Source organism: Uloborus diversus, chromosome 1, assembly GCF_026930045.1.
Source record: "Uloborus diversus isolate 005 chromosome 1, Udiv.v.3.1, whole genome shotgun sequence".
NCBI classification, from domain to species: Eukaryota; Metazoa; Arthropoda; class Arachnida; order Araneae; family Uloboridae; genus Uloborus; species Uloborus diversus.
In genome coordinates, this window is record NC_072731.1 from 140043340 (window position 1) to 140064660 (window position 21321).

Consider the following 21321-nt stretch of genomic DNA (forward strand, 5'->3'; position numbering starts at 1 on the left):
ATGTTGACCTTAGTTTAACCTCCTGTAACTTATTTATAACTGAAGTGATCAAATTTTTGATAGGCATTCCAAAATATACAACTCTTTACCTTTAAAATGACACCTCATTTGTTTAGAAATTTTAATTTTGAAAATTTGATCATCTGGTTGACCATATCATGGAATTGCCCTGCTATTTTATTTGTTATTTTATTTTTTTTTTACGAATCTAAATCTTTAGATGAGCAAGGCATACTTTATTTCTCGAAATCAGCTTAAAAAATTAAAAAATATCTTTGAAATAATTTACGATTTTAGCTAATTTTGAGAATACTGATCAGATACTAGAAAGTCGATATTGGTATACGGGAAAGTAGGCTCGTTTAGTTCTAGATAGAACTTCTTGTTTTTTGAGCAATCACGATTGCTTATTATTCTCATTTGACTGATTTGATGTTCCTATGATTTAATTTTCCCACTGCCTCCCTCTGCAGCACCACCGTCGACCGGCCTCACGACACTGCTCCTCTAGCGAAAACCATCTCCAGGTTGCATCCATATCCAACATACACACGCATACGTACACACCTGCACACACACACTCATGCCAGCACACAGACACAAACACACTCGTGATTGCGAAAAACATAATTTGAATTCAAAATGCCATAATTCAAATTAATTTATCTTTTTTTTTAATTCTTATTTTTCAGGGTGATACTTAAACACAAAGTAAAAATTCATTTCAAGATTGCAACTATAAAAAAAAGTTTACTTAGCAAATCTTAAAATTGCCAGAGAAATAAATAAATAAAAAAGGGAAGGTGAAAAAAAAAGAGAGAGAGAGAGATCAACTTTTGTCTGTTTCACTTTTAATCTTTCAAAATAATGTTAGTCACAAGGTTCGAAAATATCATGATATTTTTGAAAATATCCAATATATATTGGATATTTTGATATCTATCCGATATTTTCAATCAGCACAAAATCAAGTCTTCAAAATAGTAAATGCATACTCAAATCACTCTTCATTTTCTTATATTAAAATATGTAGATTTAATTAACATTTCTTTCATCATTTATATATCTAATATTTCATTTTACATTTATATCAATTTAAATGGAGTTAATAAAAAAATTAGTTGTTTTACTCATTTGTCTTCTGTTAGCTACTTTTACAGTTATATAATTCATAAATAAAAAATATGTATCAGTTGGTGCATTGTCATAGACTTTTTTTTTTCTGAGCCTTTTCTTTTTTAATATTTAATGAGGCACTTTTAATAAGAATTAAAATTCTTACATTACTAATAATGTTATGAATATAAAATAAAAAGGGATATTATATTGCTTTGTTATATTAATAATGCATTAATACATCATAAAAGTATAGTTATATAAATTTTGGGTAATTTTAATAATAAATGAACAATAGGAAAAATAAATATCAAAATATCATATTTTCAAAATAAATATCGGATATATATCGTTATATCATCAATATTGGCGAACCCTGGTTAGTCATTAAACCAACAAAAAGATAATTATTTCGTAGTCCTGAAAATCAATGAATTTTCTATATTATGAGATCAACTGATAATGATCTAAAATGATACCTGAAAATGATTTAAGAAAAGCAAGAAAGTTAAGCTAATTAGACTGTTCAAAGCTAAGATGTAGAAACATGATTCTTACCAATTAGATTGGGAACAAAGAGAAATATATTTTCAGCCATTGATTACGATGTGGTTTATAAAATCCGCTTTCACAAAAAATTAATTCTTTCCAATTTTCTAGCAAATTACAGATTGATTATTTGCCGCACAGTGACAACAATGTTAAAACGCACAAATATGCAATAATTTTCATCTACATTTTCAATAGTCACCCGCCAGAACTGGCCACTGGCGTAGCCTACGAGAATCCGAGATGGCGCTTATAGCGAGACCAACCCAACAAAGCGCTCTGTCTGACAGGTAAACACAGGGTAACCGATTCGGAACTCCAGCGCTCGAATACGCTACCTTGCGGTGATTTATAAAACTGCGTCTGCACCTAAAACATTGCCACGTTGCGCATCACGTGTGTCTGTTGACGTAAACGCGGTCAGTTTGTTCTGAGTAACGCATTCAACATGTCTAAGAACGCCTTCAACAACAGAAATTAATTCGTCCCTTAGTAGTATTCTCGAGCTTCTCAAAATAATGTTAGTTTTCCTTATTTCTTTCAAAAAAGTATTAAATGGTGGAAGCGTAAACAAGAAAACTCTGGATTAACAAAATTGGATAACGTTATACCAGGTAAAATTTTTTATTGTTTTGTATGAATTTGAAAGAATATGGGGGTTTTTTTAATCTTAAATTAATTAAACTTACCATATTTTACAGCAGCATTTAGTTGGAATGGACAGTACGCAAAATATTTTCTTGAATTTATTATCGTAGAACAAAATGAAAAATTTGAAAGAATTTACTTTATTCCTTTTATTCTCAGCTGAAAGGTTTCGCCAAATTTGTTTAGGGTTATTAATTTTTAGTATTGTGCGAGCAAAGTAGCCTTGGCGAGATTTCGCGTTTTTAGTTAAACCATTTTTAATTTTTATCATGAGTGGAATAAAATGGTAGTAAGATCACAGAATTCGATAAGTGAAAGGAAATAATGGTCAATCAACTGAAAAGAAAACTACCACCATATATCCGTGAGAATTTTGTTGATGATTTGCATAACATGACACAATTAAATCGTAACTCAGAAATTAGAAAAATCGAAACAGAAAATTTTTAAATGAACCGATTCGGGAATTCGAGAGAAATAACTCAACTACAAATGGAAAAAAAAAAATAAGCGCTAGCCAAGCAAGGCAAAAAAGTATCATCTTCTTTCGATAACAATTTGTAATGTCACATTGAATTTTCTAGCATTAATTGTTGTTCTTGTCAGGCCACAATTATTATTTAGTTTTATCAAGAATTGATAAATATCGAATTCAACATCGTGGAAATAGCTGCTTAGAACTACGAACTACGTAGTTTGCATGAATCTTTGACGTTTAGTAATGCTTCTTGAATTCTCATTTCTTTCTACGTGGGCCAGAATATCCACAAGACTTTGAAAATTAATTTTAAAAGAATAAAGCGAAAAAATCATACGTACGAACAAAAATCACAACACTTTTATCATTTTCTTCGTTACCATGTGCGTTTGTTGTAGTTTTCAATTCCGCCATTAGACAGTGACTTCAGTGCCCCCTATAGTTCGTTGGAGTTGCGAATAGATAATAAAACGCTGTGATTAGTAAACGGTTACTCACCGGTCGACTGGTAAGGTTCGTCAAACGCAACCGTAGTCAAACTTATTATTAACCTTAGTTGCAAGTGACGTCACTTTCCTTCCCTTGGCGACTTGCTCTATGCCATTTGCGAAGATTTGTGCTCTCACATACAGAGGAGAGTAGGGAAGAGAGTTAGAGAGTGGGTACTGTCGGTACCGTCTGTACACTGTATGTGCATCAAGTGTGTATTTTTGTGTGACTGCGTATATGAATCTAGTATTCTTTATTTACTGTGCAAAATGAAGCAAAAAGTCTATGAATTGTTGGAAAAGTGGATGATCGTTTACCTTTTTCGTTAATGCTGAATATCTAAGGTAATTTTTTGAATTTAAATCACTGTTGTACCGTATCACACGCATTAAATCATTCTCCAAGAAATAGCAGATTTTCCTAAATTTCTGATATTTTAATGTATAAAAGATGCGTGGTACGCTGTAGTTATGAATTCTAATATGGCTTTTCACGGTGTTTTGCATTAACCCGTAACGGGACGTGAGGTTTCAGAGACCACACTTTTTGCAAATTTTTAAAAAATTAATTATGAAGTATTTCTCTAATTTCCCACAGATGAACTTTTATTAGCAAGGAATAAAGTATTTTTGGAATTTTTAATCGAAATATACTTTTTACGAGGACATTTTGCTATTTTTAAGATTTTTCGAGAAAATCATATGCTGTTGTAAATAACTATCTACTCGTCAGAAAAACAAATCTGTTATTTATTAATGATTTCATTTTAGTTCTTTAATATATACAGGACATTTTAGTATCAGAAAATTGGCTATATTACGTTATGGGAAATTTTTGACAGCCCTTTTAACTGTTGTTGTATTTCGCATCGTACATTGAGGAATAATTCAGCCTTCATTGTCCCTAGAACATCATTGCGTAACGTTTGTGAGCATGTTAACCAACTCTCAACCTCATCTAGAATATTTTGCATAAGGGCAGGTGCGATCTCAGAGACCGCTTCAAAGAAAGCAATGAAATTTCAACTAGATTCACTTGCCTAAAGATATTGGTAAGCAAGGGGGTGGTTCAAGGTCACAAAACAAGAAGCTATTGAGAAAAACCATTCAGTCGGACGGAAAATGAAGTAGGTATGATCGGATGAACTTTTGAGCGGTCTGTGAGACTGCACCTCCCCCGTTAAGGGTTAAAGGTGTCCGAAGCATAACTTGTTATAAAACTTTTTAAAAAAATTCAAACATTGAAAAGGCATATTCTTAAAGACATGAAGGTAATATTTTTTTCATTGTTTAATAAAATGTCGCTATTAGAAAAGTATTGTAAAAAGAAAAAGGGCAAAATTTACAAGCTCATTGTCGAAGACCATATCTCTTGTTTTTCTGTTTGTTGATAAATTCATGGGTTGCTTCACATAGAGTGCCTTACACAGGGAAATGCTCCTGTAGTTTGGTGGTGTCTGGCCATCAAGAGCATATTCACAGGAAAGGGGGGCGGAGGATAAAAGTCAAGATTCACAGTCGCCACTCGCCATGTGGTGATCTAGTTTAAAAAGTGGCGACCTAAAAAAAAACGTTCTCAGTTGCCATTTTCCCCCCTGTTGTTCCTTGAAAAAAAATCTTGGGATGAACAGGAATTATGCAAACTCAAGAGGGTGAAAGAAAATAAATCGCTTTGGAAGCATACACCTGAGGATAAACACATCAAGGAAGATTGTTCTTTGACCGGAACGGCAATACAGTTAAGTTATAGTATCTAGAAAGAGTAGTGTGCCGAATGCCGCTGTTTTTCCTGCGATTCTTGAAGAGGAAACTGAGGAATTCCACTAGAGGGCACTAAGGTTTGGGAGCACGTTACTTTTGACGGAGTTCACATAAGTTGATGTGGGATTTAGTTATAAATTGGCTGTGCGTTAATCGTGTTTTTCCGCATTTTGTAAAATAATTATGAAAGAGTTTTAAAATATTTTAATGGACACATCAAAGTTGAATATTAAGAGCTACATCTTGTTTTATACCAGCGTGCAAAAGTGGTTACGGATCAGGCAAAGAAAACGTTTTGCTTTTCAAAGTTACCGAAGATGAGAAATTTAAACAGTGGCCTACTTAGCATAGTGACACCCAAGGCGCCAATTTGTAGAGTCAACCATCCCCCCCCCCAACCCATTGACAAAAAAAAATGTTTTAGTATTCTTTGTAAGCAAGAAATCAGGGTTTCCGCTACGGTCGCATTTTTCGCAAAATGCGAAAAACCTATTTAAATTGCGAAAATAAAACAAGGCGTTTTTGCTTTTTTGCTCAAATAAAAAAGTACAGAAATAAAGAATTTAAAAAAACAAAACTATGCATGAAGCATGATCCGAGAGATTATTAAACAAGAACAGCGATACTCAATTTAATCATATTACAGTTCTTAGTTCAGAAAATGTTTCAATTACTATTAAGTTCAACAGCCAGTACTGAGTCTTTATTTGCAATCTGACATCCTAATAAATGAATTTTTGGGCTTCATTAAATGTCGATGTTTTAGCATTTTGCTAAACTTTTTTTTCTAACTTCAGCTTTTTGGCTAAAGAAGTTTTAAACTCAGCTTAAACCCTGCAAGAAATTCATACAATTTTCAGTCCAAGTACTGACAATATGAACCTAATCCTGAGTATAGTATTCACCCCATGATGTGGGGTGAAAGAGGGGGGTTTACCTCCAGAAAAATTTTAAATTTGTAGCCTTAATAATGCATTTTAGCTTCATATTTTTCAGAAACTTGCAATTCCACTTTGGGTGTCACCCCCGGACCGCCCCACCCCTGGTGATGCCACTGACTTAGGGAATGGAACTCTTTGATTTTCTCTAAAAATTTCAATATTACTGTCTGCACAATAACACCCTCGCCCCCCCCCCCCCCCCTCCTTGACACCCCCGTGCAGCTAAGGGTAAATTGCTCAAATCGCTGGTTTATCGAGATGACAGATAGCTTTTATTACGGATCTTAAAACGCAGATTTAGTTCTGGGTGTCCTTCCCCCCCCCCCGAGAACGACAGAGCTCCCCCCCCCCCCCACCCTTCCCCAAATTTTTTGAAGTCCCACCACACCCAAAAAAGTTCCTCAATCACACTTTAATATTTTTTGAACCCTTTTAAAAGTTTTGATGGTTTAATATGCACCCTGACCTCGCTCACTCCCCCCCCCCCCTTGTCATCCCTGTTTTAGCTTTACTTGAATTGTTAAAATTATTTACTGGAAAAAACAGAGCCTTACCCCCTCCCCCCATTCCGCTTTAGTAAAATAATTAGAATTAAATTGCTGAAATATTCACTTACCAAGATGGCAGACTGACTTTCTACATAACAGAAACAAAAATGCTGATAGTTAATCTATGGATGTTTCTTAAGAGTGATGACGCTGAGTAACCCCCCTCCCCCCATTTTCTACTGCATCCTCCCAGTAGTGCGCAGTAGTTTTCCAATTGTGAAACTAAAATCATTTTGAAACACCTTCTATAAAAAAAAAATTCAAAAGTGTAGTCTCCTTCATAAACCATCGCCCCCGCCCGGGGTTGGCACCCTTGCTTTAGCTATAATTATATTAGGAAAAAATACAGAAACATTTTAGTAACAAAATGATCACAGGCTGTTTATGCAAAAGCTTTAGTTAGGAATGCTCATCCTAAGGGCGATAGTATCATCCCCTCTCACTATTTTAGAACCCCCCCCCCCCCAAAAAAAAGTTGCCCCTTAAAATGAGACTGAAATTCTTTTTAAATGCCTTCTTTTGAAATTTTCACTGGTGTAGTCTCTGTCATGAGCCTTTCCCCCACTTCCTCTTCCCCCGACGGCACCTCTGCTTTAGCGAATATTATTTGAATAGATTACCGGAATATTTATTTACCGAGTAGAATGCAGTAACTTTAACAAGAGATACCTACTCCCAAAAGTCATGCTCCTCCCCCCCCCTAAAGTTTTATCCAAGACCCCCCAAAACGCGACCCTCATAATGAGACAAAATCAAAAAAACAACTTCTCTAAACTATTCTTTTGTTTTTACATCGTAAAATAAATTCTAAGTTTACTAACTTATCTATTTTTTATCAATTTTACAAATTCGGACTGCATGTTTTAGCAAATGGTATTTTAATTACCTGAAATAATTCAGAAGCAGGTTTAATAATTAAGAGACACACAATCCTTCAAAAATTTCTTTTGACAAATTTTACTATCCAGTTTCCTTTTTTCTTTTCAGGAGCAATGAAAGGTCACGCCAATTGCTAATGAAATATCTGACGAAATAAAGTAAAATAAGAAAACAATATTGCTAACAAACTAGTACTAAAATTTCAATAAATTATTTTTAAAAAAATTGCTTTAAAAGCCTATAGTGTACTATATTCATTAAAGAGGAGTCATGTAATGTTTGCATGACTTCGAAAAATAAATAAACACCCCTGCCAGACATAGAAATTGTTCCAAAATTTATCTTTTATGACGAAATAAGTTGGATCCGAAAAACGGGGCTTTTAAGCAGCAAAATTAGCATGTAGTTAAGTAAGAAAAACAACATTAAAAAAAGCACAAATTTGCCAATTACAGCAGACACGTGTTTTGGCATTACAGGGAACGCCTTTTTCAATGCAAAAAATAATGAGCTTATGGATGAAAAGACATTCGACAAAAGTCAAGAGCAGATAAGCATGCAGCTTGAAAGATAACAATAGCGGATTAGCCAAACACCAAGATGAGAAAATTATAAACCGATCAGGAACCAAAAGAATGCAAGCAAAGGCCAAGAGCTCTCTCTTAGTTACCGAAAACGCAGAAAAAGAGATTTCAATTGGACAAAGATTAAGTCGAAGCCCGCTGAGTCTGTCCAATATAGGCAAGTTTACAACTACAGTTAATTCTATAAATTCCACAGGATATCAAAAAAACCCATTGGGGCCAACCAGTCTGAAAATGTAATTACTAATGTAATATCCTTTTTCTTTTGAGTAAAAGCAAAACTAAATTGATTAGCAGGGAATGATTAATTATAACTCAGCTAAATATTTTTTTTTTCTTTTGTAAATCTCTGGAAGTGAAGAATATCTCTTTTGTTGAAGACAAAAATCCATCAAAAGGTGCGGGTCTTAAGAGAGTTCGTCTCCAGCAAAATTATATACATAGCTATGTAATAACTACCTACTCTGAACACAAAAAAAAAGAGATAGCTTTCTAAGCTGAATCTGTATCATATCCAGGAAATTAGTTCTCAGTTCAGAATGTCTCTGCAACAATCAGGTTGGAAAAATCTAAGAAAACCCAATATTTCTGTCAAATCTGTACAACTCATGGTGCGTTTACATTCATGCTCATGTTGTTCAGCATTTATTGAGAGGATCTTCTCTAGTTTTGGATTGATCCATTCTAAACTTAGAAAATAAACTTGGTATGCAATAGGCTACAAAACTGGTATTTTTTACTGCATGTTCCAAGGGAAAAAATATTTGGTTGATGTATTATGTCATATGAGAGGCAAAATAATCACAAAAAAATATTGAAAACCTGAACAAAAAAGAATTGACTGGTGTAAGAGAAGCAACAATTGCTAATATTCCTCTCATACCAGACAACATGATCTTCAGGTTTTCATTTAAACATGTGGTTTATTTTAGTTTGTACTAAGCATTTCTTTTGTGCCGGTTCTGCCGAAATTATGATTATTACTCCACAAAAAATAGCATTGTATTGTACATTTAGCCACATTACATACTGTGATGTGTTGCTTTTTCCAAGAGGTAATTTTTGTCACTACCACAAGTATTGAAACTGAATACAGAACACTATTTAATTAGGACTCTGAAGTATGTATAACCATACCCAAAATTAGAACTGTGTTACAAATTTGGAGTTTATTTGTGATTTCTTAAATATAAATAAATAAGTGAAACTGAAGTAGTATAGATGAGTGAAGATGAATGTGCTCAAATAATGGCACTAGTTACTAGTACATAGCCTAAAGTGTAACAAAATGTTAATTCAAAATGCAGTTAACGTAGGTAATCAAAATTATTTCCATACATAAAAATCATATTTTGTCGAAGTTTGAAAAATAATTCAACTTGCCTATATGACTGCAAAAGCAGTTAAGTTTAACTTGCATAGCTTCAAAATATAACTATTCATTTATTGTGAAACATCATTCACCTTCTTATTAGTAAAGCAGGTGTACGAGCAGTTCAAACAAAATTTGTCTAAGTGTTTCAGTTATGGCGAAGTCGCAGTTCCAATAATGGTAACTTGGCAGTAGTCAGACATAGGCAGGCCCGGACTGGCCCGCCGCGCAACCGGCCACATGGCCAATGCGCCCCTACGCCAGAAAAATGTTTTTGTTTTTGTTTTTCTCAAAAATATTCTTTACAAAAAAAAAAAATTACCCGTCCCCTTTCTTTTTGTTACTAAAAAAATATTTTTTTCCCCTTTAACTGACGATTTTTCTTCTCTCTTTTCCTGACACCTCGAAATTGTTAAGTACAAAAGTTTTACGGTAATATAAGTCTTTTTTTACTGAGGAACCTGGAATTATTTAGCCTTTCTTTTCAAAACTTGTTCCTTTCTTCTCAATCACTGTCACTGCTCACTGGTGCGACTTTGAAGGTAATTTGGGGGTCAAAATCCTTGGTCCCCCACTGCCTTCAGCAGGGGTCTTGACGAGTAAATCATAAATTCTAGAAACCGCTGATACCTTACTTGATATCCAGAATCACTTGCGAAATTCTGGTGGAAATTTAATAGCGGCGATTAGGAGGGAGGAGAGCGGATAGACATGAAAGAAGATTATTCAGCTTTTTTCTTGGGTGCTTCCTGAAAAGTAATTATCAGTTGTATATTACGCTACCATTTTTAATAGTAATTTACATTTTGCCTCCCTTTTTTTTCGGAATAAAAATTGTATAGCTTGTTTTGTCTTTGTAACAGCTTGTTTTGTCTTTGTAACTCAGGACCGCAATATTTTCTACTGCAATTTTAATCATCAATTTTCTTGCTATCGTACCTCCGATTGCATTAACACAGTTAACGAGCATCTAGAGGTGACTTATCTTTATTTGGCAGAAAGCAACATCCTGTAGCGCCCTTTTGCCTTCTAAAGAGCCCTGCAGATTTTTTTTTCTTACACAGACAAACACCCCATACCTGTAATAGTTGTTGTTTTAACGCCCAGGTGCGCCCTTCTGTCGTCATATTAAAGCCATACTGTGACCCCCCCCCCCCCTCTTTTTTCAGGTCTTTAGAAGAATAGTTTTTGAAAGGCCCGTTTTTACGATCAAAGAATTTTAAAATCACTTAAAAAGACACTTTGAGACATTAAAAAAGACATTTTCAGAGAAGAGGGCTTTTTAAATCTAGAATCAAGACAAACATCCCATTCCTGCAATCGTCAGTTAGTCTGTAAGTGCCCTGTTGCATATTTAGATGCACCCTCAGTCTTTTCAATTTAGGTAATCGCGACAATTTGACAAAAATGTTTTTTTCCATGGTTGCGGAGTCGGAGTCGAAGAGTCGGAGTCGGACTGATTTTGGGGTGAAGGAGTCGGATTCAGGAGTCGAAGGTTTAAAATTTCAAGAGTCGGAGTCGAACTCTCTTTGGAATAAAGGAGTACAAGTCGAAGGTTCTAAAATTTCCGGAGTCGGAATCAGAGCCATAGTCAATTTTTTTAATTCGACTCCGCAGCCCCGCTTTTTCCCTTGAAAAACTCCTTCCCCCCCCATCTCCGTTTTTAGATCTTTAATGCCATTTTTCATACACTGTCGTACGCTACAAGTTTTTTGAAGGGTCCGTTTTTGCCATCTTGAATTTTGAAAAGACTTAAAATGACATTTTAGGACAAAAAAAATTGTTTTTGGAGAAGAGAGTTTTTTTTCTTTTTAAATCTTCTCTTAACGACCAACATTCCATCCCACCGTACCTGTAATCGTTAATTTTTAAGCAAAGGCACCCTATTGCGTTTTTAGTTGCGCCCTTCAGTCTTTTTAAACTGCCCTACAGCCTTATTGTAACTCTTGTAACAATAAATATTTTTTGTTCTTTACACGACATTCACGTTATTACGACAAAAAAAGTCTTTTTTTCTTAAAAAACACTCCTCGCCTCTAAAAATTCTGCTTGTTGTTTGTTTTTAACTGCTTAAATAATTCTACCTTAATTATGAGTTCATTTGTTTAAATTGTTTAAATTTGTTTGTAATATTATTAGTTTAAGGGTTTGAGCAGTTATGAGGAACTTTTAATCCTAATTTTTATAATAATGTTGAAAACATTTTCAACTTTTAAAATTTGAGTACACATTTTTTATTTATTCTTTAAAAATATTCTTTGATCACGCGGACCGTAGGTTTTTCTGTGGTGTGCCCCCCCCCCCCCCTACTGCGGCGTGTGCGGGTACGTAGATTTGGGTCTGCCACAGAAGAAGAGGACTTTTCTAGAAAGATGTTTTTTCCATCTTGAATTTTGAGATGACAGAAACTTCTTGCAATTTATAATGAAAAATTTATTGACGAACTATGTTAAGTCAAGAAATGAGACAACTTTTTTCATTGTGTGATAATTTATTAAAATACTCCTGCAAACTTTATAACCTTTTACATTTTTGAGGGAAATGTCCGTTTTTCCATTTTAATCATTATGTACATATATTATTAATTCATATCTTCTCTTACCTGATTCCACAATCTTCATTATTCATTTCAACTCATTTACTTATTTTGTAAAATTTATTCACAATTATTTATAGATTTTCCGTTACTTGCAGATAGCATTATATTAGGTTCTTATGTTTAGCCATGTTACTTTAGTTTTGGATGTGGTCATAATTTTGGCCAAAAGAACAATTTCTTGTAGACTATGGTACGGTAATCACGTTTTTTAAATATAATTATACAACTGAAAAAATCATATTATCCTTTTATTATAATAAAATATTTAATATTGTCAAAGGTGTATCGGGAATCAATACTATTTTAATTCGCTCAAAAGAAGTAGGAAAGTCCATGAAATGTAATCAGTTGAGGTAAAAATGTCATAAAAGCTTTACAGGCTCCTTTTGCAAAATTTATATGCAATTATCAAAAGATTTTTGGTTGGAGGGCAGTGGCTCAACCAGAAGAGGGACCCACAGCCCTCTTCCCCAGAATGCTGCGCTAAATGTTTTTCAAAACTATTCTTTATTATTGAAGAGGAAAAGAGAACACGTATAGTGAGAAAACAAAGTGATTTTAATTAAAAAAAATAATACTGTCCGGGGGTCTTAATTTATTTTAAAGAAATCTTTGAATTAAAAATATTTAATAGTTGCAGCTTATTGGTGAAGTTCAAAAATCGCTAAAAGTTGCATTTTGTGAACTTTAATTTCGAAAAATTTCTGGCCCTAGTATAACAAGATATGGTCCTTCAATCGTGTTTTTAAGACTTGAATTTAAGAAAATATACGGGCAAGGGTTTCTGAACCGCCTTCCTCTAATATAAAGAAAAATAGGTTCTTTAAAATACACTTACAAAAAATTTAAATGGAATAGTCCCTGAATATAAAATATTGCTTAAGTTTTAAGGACCATAATTTTGAAAATGTTTAAAGGGAAGAGTTTCAGAACCTCTTTTTCGTAAAATCTTCAAAGTTTGTCGACAACTGCGTTTTTGAAACTTAAATTTCAAAAATTAGGGGGGGGAGAAATAATTGATATCGATCTATTTTTTTAAGCACTTTTATTATACTTGGCCTGATTGTCACGGAGTAATCTGAGGCCTGCTTTTGCTTATATTTCAGCAACTAGATCACTTGGAGATTTCTGGATTTCACTAAATGATTTGCTTAATTTTAAGGTACAACTTAACCCATTAAGCGCCGCTATATGAACCACATTGAAAATTCTTAAGTTTTCATGTGTTTTGAAGTTCAATACACATCTCTAATCATATGTAGCTGAAATTTCGCAAAAATATTTATTAGGTTAGGAGATATGGTATGGTCCCAAAATGGGAGACTTGGCATTTAATGGGGACAACATACATATCCCTGCCACTATGTTGATACTTGAATAATTTCTGGCTAAATCCAATTAGAAAGCCCTAAAATCGTTTTTATGTAATTAATATGGCTAGGTATTGGTACTTTATGTACATATTTAACATATTCAAGCTTTAAAATGTAGAATTTTTAAGTTTTCATGACCCCAAATACATTTTGGGCCCCCTTGAAACAAAAGCTGTGAAGGCCAGCCCCAGAGGCTAGCAGTGTATATTTGCAACATTAATAAGTATTAGTATGCAAGTTATTTTCAATTTCTTGAGCCGTTGGAGCCCTTAAGAACGTCTCTCCCCCTCCCTCTGCCCGTACATCACTCCGTGTCTGGTTTTCATTCTTGTTGCATTCCTTCTTCTTATACATTTTTGTACAAAATGGAACTTTGCCCACACATTTTACTACCTTTTAGCAAAAAGCCTTAGGATTTTCATACACAATAAGAGAAGAGGTAGCTTTTTTCTATTAACCATGTAGGGGGTCGAGCAATGGTAAATGACAATGACATGAAGCACTAGATAAAATGTATCTTATAAAATGGAACTAAGATATTTTTGGGCTCCCTGATGGTGCAATTGTTATTATAGGCAAGGGTTTTTTTGCAGTCAACATTTCGGTTGCTTCACAACATGTTTGATAACATGATTTATTCATCATCATAATGTTTTTAGTGACAAATGTCAAGCATGCTTCGCATTGAGGAATTATCAACGGTCATAGTTTCTCCGATTTCATCCAACAAATTAGGATAAATGGTAAAAATATAAAGTGAGACAGTTATCGCATTATCTGTGATCAAAACGATTTCGATTAAAGTTTTTTTTTCTCAACTATCTGAAAAGAATTTCGCGATTCACAAACAAGTGATACTGCACTCATCTTCTTGTTTTAAGCTAAAATATATTATTTTAATAGTGTTTGAAGCTCGTAGCAAAGTCAGGAATTCTTACTACATTTTTGATTTCAAAAAAAAAAAGGTGAATAAATTTCTCTATTGAAATTCAACCTCCCTAATTGACGGGGGAGCGCCCTCAAGGGGGAGGGGAGCATGGAGCTGACTGAGCTACAAAATATTTTTATGGAGAGGGGAGGAATAGTTTTAAAGGGAATTTGAACTCTTTTTACAGAAATCTCTTTCGTGATCTGTAGAAATTCCGAGAGATGTGTCATCCTCCTTAGGGAGGATTGGCACCCCTGTTTTTTCAGAACTTTCTTCTAAACGAATGGAATGTTACTTGTTTTGATAAAAGCACCTGCTCTTGACCTTGAACAACAAAAGAGTGTTTATAATGAGAAACTACAAAGGGGGCTGTGGCTTCAACAGGAAAAAAGGGGAGAGTTCATTCATGCAAAATGGGTGAAGACGATTTCTACTGGGCATGACTTGCTCTGCTAATCAGAACACGCCAAGTCTCCCATTTTGGGACTTCAGTAAATAAAGGCCTCTAAAACTACTTTAAATTATTTTTCTTGGCCCCTGTTTGTTGTGATTTGAAAAAAGGTCTATTGAGCTTCTTATTCCATGTTCCTAATTTCCTGCATTTGCATTTATTATTTTTAGGGAATTTTTTCCCTGTGTAATGCAAAAACAAGAAATTTTCGCAAAATTTAAAAATTTTTCAAAAAAGAATTTACATTCCAAACCTTTTTGAAAAAATTACCAGTAAAGTTTGGTTTTCTATCATTCATTTTAAAAAATTTCAAAATGATATCTTAATTACTTGATGAAGAAAAAAATCTTGATTGAAGGTTCCCAAAATGGGAGACTTGGCGCTTAATGGGTTAAAGCTGAAAAATTAAAATTCTGAAATAAAATTATTATTTCGGTTAGGATGGAAAATAGCAAATTTCATGTAATTTCCCCTATTAAATGTATAAATACAAAACCCATTGTTACAAATTTTGTTGCCTTACAACAGCAATATTAATAGTAATCATAATAAAAATTTTAAATCAAGGTTTCTCTGGAGCAAGCATGATATTTATCCACTATCATTGCTTTCTTTGGATTTTTTATCCTCATCTATGTATTTCAATAATCGAAAACGTAGCTAAATAAAGAAATATGGATCTTTATCACAAGTGTTTTGTCTCTTGTGAAATATGAATTAGTTTTGCAAACCTTTAATATTTAAATGGTTCTAATTAAATTACCGAACAAACAAATCCTAAAGTGGAACAAGGATTAATTTTTAGTGCCAAATGCTTAAAGTTTTAGACACGTATATACAGTCGAGTCCCAACTTACACGAGGAATGTGTTCCAAGACTCCTCGCGTAAGTCGAAATTTCGCGTTATGGAAAAAGTATGCATACAAATTTTTTAAAGCATACCAAATACTTATAAACACCCCTCAAACTACTCTAAAGCATTCCTTAACCATACACTACAGTTTCTTGCATAAATAACTGAACTTTTACTGTATTTAACTGTAATAATAAAAAACTGTTATTCACCATGAAATACTTTAAGATGAACAAAATGAATAACCAATGGGAATGATAGACGTAAAATTAAAATGAAAAACTATAATAGTACAGCAGATACAGTAACAATATTTAAAAGTTAAAAAGTGAAGATAGTGATGATTTATGCTCCATGATCAGATCGTTACAAAGAACCTAATTCTACATTTTTAAATACGTTTGTTTTGCCTTTATAACGTTTCAATTTGTAGTAACATGTCCTTTTCCTGATCACTATATTAATCCGCAATACAAGAGCAGCTTCCATTTTCATAATAGTATTTACTTTGCTAGACTGCTCTGCAAGCTTCAATATTGAAACTAAGTTCTGAACTTTTACGGATATCTTTTAGTTTTAACTTTTAATTGTACGTACGGAAGATTCACTCATACTTATTGTCGCGCTACCGTCAAAGTTTTGTAGTTGTTCAAGCATATCGAGAATTTTAGCGTTTTTTATATTTCTTATCATAAATTTTCTTTTTCTTCCCATCTTCAAACTTTAAATGAAGGAGACACTAAGGTGCCATTATATTTCAACAACTTTTATATTTAGAATGAAAAAAATAAATAAATAAAAGATGCTGAGAGTGGTTTTTTGATGCACTAGACTAGTTTCGTGTGGGAACTTTGGCTGTCAGTGATGCTGAAAGCGATGCAATAACATTCACGAATTCAATATTTAGTCGCCAATAACGAAGCTGATACTTCCTTCCAAAAAAATTCGTGTTGTGGGCGAAAAATTCGTTACTTGTGAAAAATTCGCGTTATAGCCATTTCGCTTAAGTCGAATCGCGTTGTAGCGGGAGTCGACTGTAGTTTTTTTCCCTTTTGGTATGAAGCATTTATGTGGAAAACAGAGGTGAAATTTCGTGATAGTAACATTATTCTATCTCTGAAATACATTTACACTAAAAAGAATAAAATACAGAATTCTTAAAAAAAAAAATACTAAGCATTTTTCATATTACCTCAAAAGGACAAAATAACTTTTATGCATCAGAAAGGACAATGTTTAAGTATTCCTGTAGTTTTCAATTATTCCAAGAAAATGACTCCACAAACGAGGAAAAGTGCGACTCAAGTCATTTCAAACCAAACTTTCCCAAAAAAAAAATATGCATGTTGCAACACTCAAAGTTATGACAGAAACTTAGATAATTATAAAAAATTCTTCACCAGACTTCAGCCGCACTTTTCCTCGTTTGTGGAGTCATTTTCTTGGAATAATTGAAAACTACAGGAATACTTAAATATCGTCCTTTCTGACCCAGAAAAGTTATTTTGTCCTTTTGAGTGCATTCTAAAGTGCTTAGTATTTCTTAAAAAATTCCGTTATTTAAAAATGGATTGGGACAGTCCCTGAAGCTCCATCCCTTACCCAAAAGTCAACAAATATGGCTTATAATCGCGTTTTTAAGACTTCAATTTCTAGAATTTCCGCTGAGACCCCTATACTTTTCCCCCCTCTTAGCATCAGCAAAGAAAGTCTTAAATTACGGTTTTAAAACTACAAGATTCAAAAACTTTCCGGGGAGAGCCCCCATACGCCCTTTTCTTTTCTTTGCTATAAGATTTAAATCTTTTTTTTTTTTTTTTTTTAATGTGCTCCCCCCTAAAAAAAAGTTCTGGTGGCACCACCACTGTTGGAGAGGTGATTAAAGACTACTCACACCGAAAGTTGATGTAAGAAAGAAACATAAGCAATTTTTTTTCTCCTCCCTCGCTCTGCCGACTGCAATCATTGATTTGTAGACCCCAAAGCAATTTTTACTGCGTATTATCCTAATTTTCTAACGATTATGTAACTTTTATAAGCTTTGTTTGTATATTTTTTTCTGATATTTTTGTAGTTACAATTTCCCCTTAAAAGACTTCAAAATGCAGAAATTTACATCATTTTTTCGAAATTTCTTCCGGAGGAGAAACCTTCGGACCGTAATTTTAGAGTATTGCATATCTCACTTAAAGGGAAACCCTGCACTACTCTCCTAATAAAGACCATTCCCCCTCTTAAGGTCAATAAAACATTTAAATATATATATATATATTAATTTGAATTTTTGGCATCTTGAATTCAAATTATATTTTTCGCAATCACGAGCGTGTGTCTGTGTAGGCGCATTAGTGTAGGTGCGTGTGTGTGTGTATGTAAGCGTGTGTGTGCATGTTGTGTACGCAGTGCTGTGTGTGTAGGACATGGATGCCTCTGATCAGGAGAAGCGGATAGCTCAGGAACGGAGGAGCCGCACCTGCAGAGGCCGGTGGTCGGTGATGCTGGTGTGCCTGGTCAAAGCTGAAAAAGGAACCAGACGCTAAGAACGATCAAGTAAGGACAATAAGCAATCGTGATTGCTCAAAAAAAAAAAGATCGCAGGCAAAACATTAGAATCCCAAGAACGAGGACTCCCCCCTCCCCCTCCCCGAAAATATCCCCAAAACACCCAAATAACAATTTTAATGCCCCTCTTGTGGGATCACCTATGCAAGAAGTTTCGTAATTAGTAATGAGCAATGACACATGAAAATATTTTCACCCTCGCACTCCCTTACTCCCCTCGTTGTATACATCTACAATGGGTAAATAAGTACAGAAATATTTTGCGCCCCTCTGAAGTTCCAAGGTTTACGCCCCTCTGAGGGTTCCAGTCCGCCCCTGGACACAGGATCTGCTGTCGGTCACAAGTATTCTCAAAAGCTTTTTTATTCAGTTTAGTTGTAAAAAATACTGCTTACTGCTACTACCAATACAAAGCTAAATAATATTAATAATGACTTTAAAAGCACAGCATTAAGGCAAAGTTGCTTAAAAACTTATTGTAACAGGCATAACTGATGTGACAGACATGCCTAAGTTTAATGTTCTATAATTCACTCAAAACTTAAAATTATTCTTCAATATTTTTATAAATTGTTTCTTTTGGCATTTAGAAAGAGAAAATAAAGTGTTAATGATTTTTATCAAGTAGGTTTTGTTTAAAAAAATTATCTATATTTTCTGTGACAGACATGACATGAAGATGGATACCAATTTTTGGGGGAAAGCAAATTAATTAAATAGTTTCCTGTTAAATTTTAGGCATTTTTGAGAAGAAAATGGATCGATCTTTCAAATAAATATGCTTACTAAATCTATGTGGTATTTATATGCATCACAGAGCATGAAACTAAAGATTAAACTAACAGATTTTCAGTTTCTAAGTAAGTCTTGGAGCAATTAGTTCTAAATAATTATTTATAGAATTATTTTATCATATTTTGTTGTTTTCTTAAAATTTGACTGTTTTTCTATCAACTAGAACAAAAACAGTTGCTTTAGTTTAAATTTAAAAAATGATGACTGTCGCATTTTCATGGAATTTACCTTTTAGGAAATAGTATTCCTACCACTGTTTGCTATAAAGTTGCTTTTTCATCTATTGTATGGAAAATATTATGTTTATAAATGGTAAAGTATCTAATATCTACAAATTTTTAAAATTCTTAAAAAATAAAAATAAAAAAATCTGATTTAAATAAAAACAAGTTCATTTTTTAATTAAAAAAAGAATCCCTGCCAAAAATCCAATTGCTCTTACAAAAAAAAAAATTTTAACCAGAAAAAAAAAAACACAATTTAAACCAAATCGCCATTTTTTTTTTTTTTACCTACCCTGTATCATATTAAAGTGCATGTAATTGTCTTTAAAATGAAATATGTATTACACAACTCGGTAGCTCCCATAAAACTAGAATTAGCATTTTCAATTTCTGCCAATAAGCAAAAAAGAGCACTTTTTTTAACAAAATTAATTACTCATCATCAGTTATGAATGATAATTTTTTTAAAAATATATATTGTAGATGTAAGGAATCAAAGAGTAAAGATTACTGAAAATTAAATGAAAATCCGAGATGTTATGGTTGAGTGCCATGTTGATTTGAAGTCAAATGGCTCATTATCAATTAGATTCATTATTTGCTAGTGTGTTTGTCCTAATAGTTTTTAAACTAGAATAAAATAATTTTAAAAATCTGAAAGTTTACCTAGGTTTTTGCTGTACTAAAGACGTAATTGAAAGAATAAAAAAAAAATCTATATTGGTAGGTCAAATGGATAAAAAAAAAGTGCATTAAAATTCTTTTGGTGGTTGATCTATTTGTAAGTTTAGGCAGATCTAACTTGACCTCAAATATATAAGGTATATTAGTTAATTGTGCGTTCTATTTCCTCATGAATTCTAAGTACTAATTATTTCATTGATCATAGATTTTTTTTTCCCAGGGTATCTACTTGATGGCATGTTATTTAATCAAGATGGATGGGCATTAAAAGTTTTTATCTATCATAGCCGTTAATGAATACAAACAGTCGAAATGTCTGAGGCTGCACATGTAAGTTCTCTGCCACTGCCACCTCTTCAATATGTTAATTTATATACCGATGAAAACATACAGAAAGGCCGTGCACCTTCTCCTCCAAAAGTCCTTACAGATTCTTATACTATGTTTGGATCTCAATACCATGCAGATGATCCAATAATACGTCCTTTGGAGAGTCAAGGAATTCGTCGCCTTTATCCCCAAAATTATGATCACAAAAGAGAACTCAAAAAATTAAACCATTCAATTTTAGTGAATTTTTTAGACATGCTTGACATTTTGATACGCTGTCCTGACACTAATAAACGAGAGGAAAAGAAAGAGGATATAAATTTACTTTTCATTCATACTCATCACTTAATTAATGAATTCAGACCTCATCAAGCTAGAGAAACTTTAAGGGTAATGTTAGAAGTCCAAAAACGACAACGAATCGAAACTACTGAAAGATTTCAGAAACAATTAGAAAAAGTGATGGAAGTTTTACAGACAACTTTAGCCAGTCTCCCGGATACAGCAGATATGGATTGTAAGCTGCTGGTTCCTACTGAATCAATTGAAATGGCAGAAAAAGAAAAACAAGCTGATGACAAAGAAGAACATTGCTATGGCCTCGATCGAATAATGTGTGATATTGTTGATGCAATGTAAATTGCTAAGACATTTGTTATATCGTATTCGTAACCATTTGGATTGCTATATTATCTGTTATAAAATACTTCATACAAAACATTTTTTTTCCCTCTTTTGTATTAATGGTGCCTTATTACACTAGCTATAAAAAAAATAAAACCTCCACTTTTGCTTGGGACGAATGTAAACTGTTTTATCTTCTCAGTTTACAAGAAAAATGTTAAACTTTTAATAGGTGTAGAAAAAAATAAAATGTATTACATGAAAATGAATATAATTGTGTTTTCCTTTTTGTAAATTGTTATTGCTGTTGGGGGGAGGGGGAGGGCATGCTGTTTCGCTTTTCTACTTTTCATTTTTTATCTCATCCAACAATGAAATGAGCAGTTTGTTTTTCTACAATATGAGTTTCATTAAATTTTTCTCTTCATCCTAGATTTTTTTTTTGAAAATGTTCAATTCATCAAACGTTTTTACTTTATTTTTTAACAGAACTTTGTGAAGTGGACCAACGTGCTCCGCCCAGGCCATGTTGAA

General features: G+C 33.4%; 2 protein-coding genes across 2 annotated transcripts in view; one reads left to right on the plus strand and one right to left on the minus strand.

The window, feature by feature from the left end:
• The window catches only part of LOC129221585 (CDP-diacylglycerol--inositol 3-phosphatidyltransferase-like), a 57051-nt gene extending 55255 nt beyond the window's left edge, over nucleotides 1–1796 (minus strand). Inside the window, exon 1 of the mRNA XM_054856099.1 lies at nucleotides 1675–1796. Within this exon, the coding sequence (XP_054712074.1) occupies nucleotides 1675–1714 (40 nt within the window). The 5' untranslated portion in view covers nucleotides 1715–1796. The remainder of the gene's footprint in view (nucleotides 1–1674) is intronic.
• Nucleotides 1797–3438: 1642 nt separating this feature from the next.
• Nucleotides 3439–21037, plus strand: LOC129221592 (mediator of RNA polymerase II transcription subunit 7-like). The gene is made up of 2 exons (XM_054856111.1): nucleotides 3439–3624; nucleotides 20054–21037. The coding sequence occupies exon 2, from the start codon at nucleotides 20146–20148 to the stop codon at nucleotides 20800–20802; it is 657 nt and encodes a 218-aa protein (XP_054712086.1). The 5' UTR covers nucleotides 3439–3624; nucleotides 20054–20145; the 3' UTR covers nucleotides 20803–21037.
• The last annotated feature ends 284 nt before the right edge of the window (nucleotides 21038–21321 follow it).

What these genes read in the sequence shown, in the direction of transcription:
- LOC129221592 (XM_054856111.1), top strand. Translation starts at nt 20,146, where the DNA reads ATGTCTGAGGCTGCACATGTAAGTTCTCTGCCACTGCCACCTCTTCAA.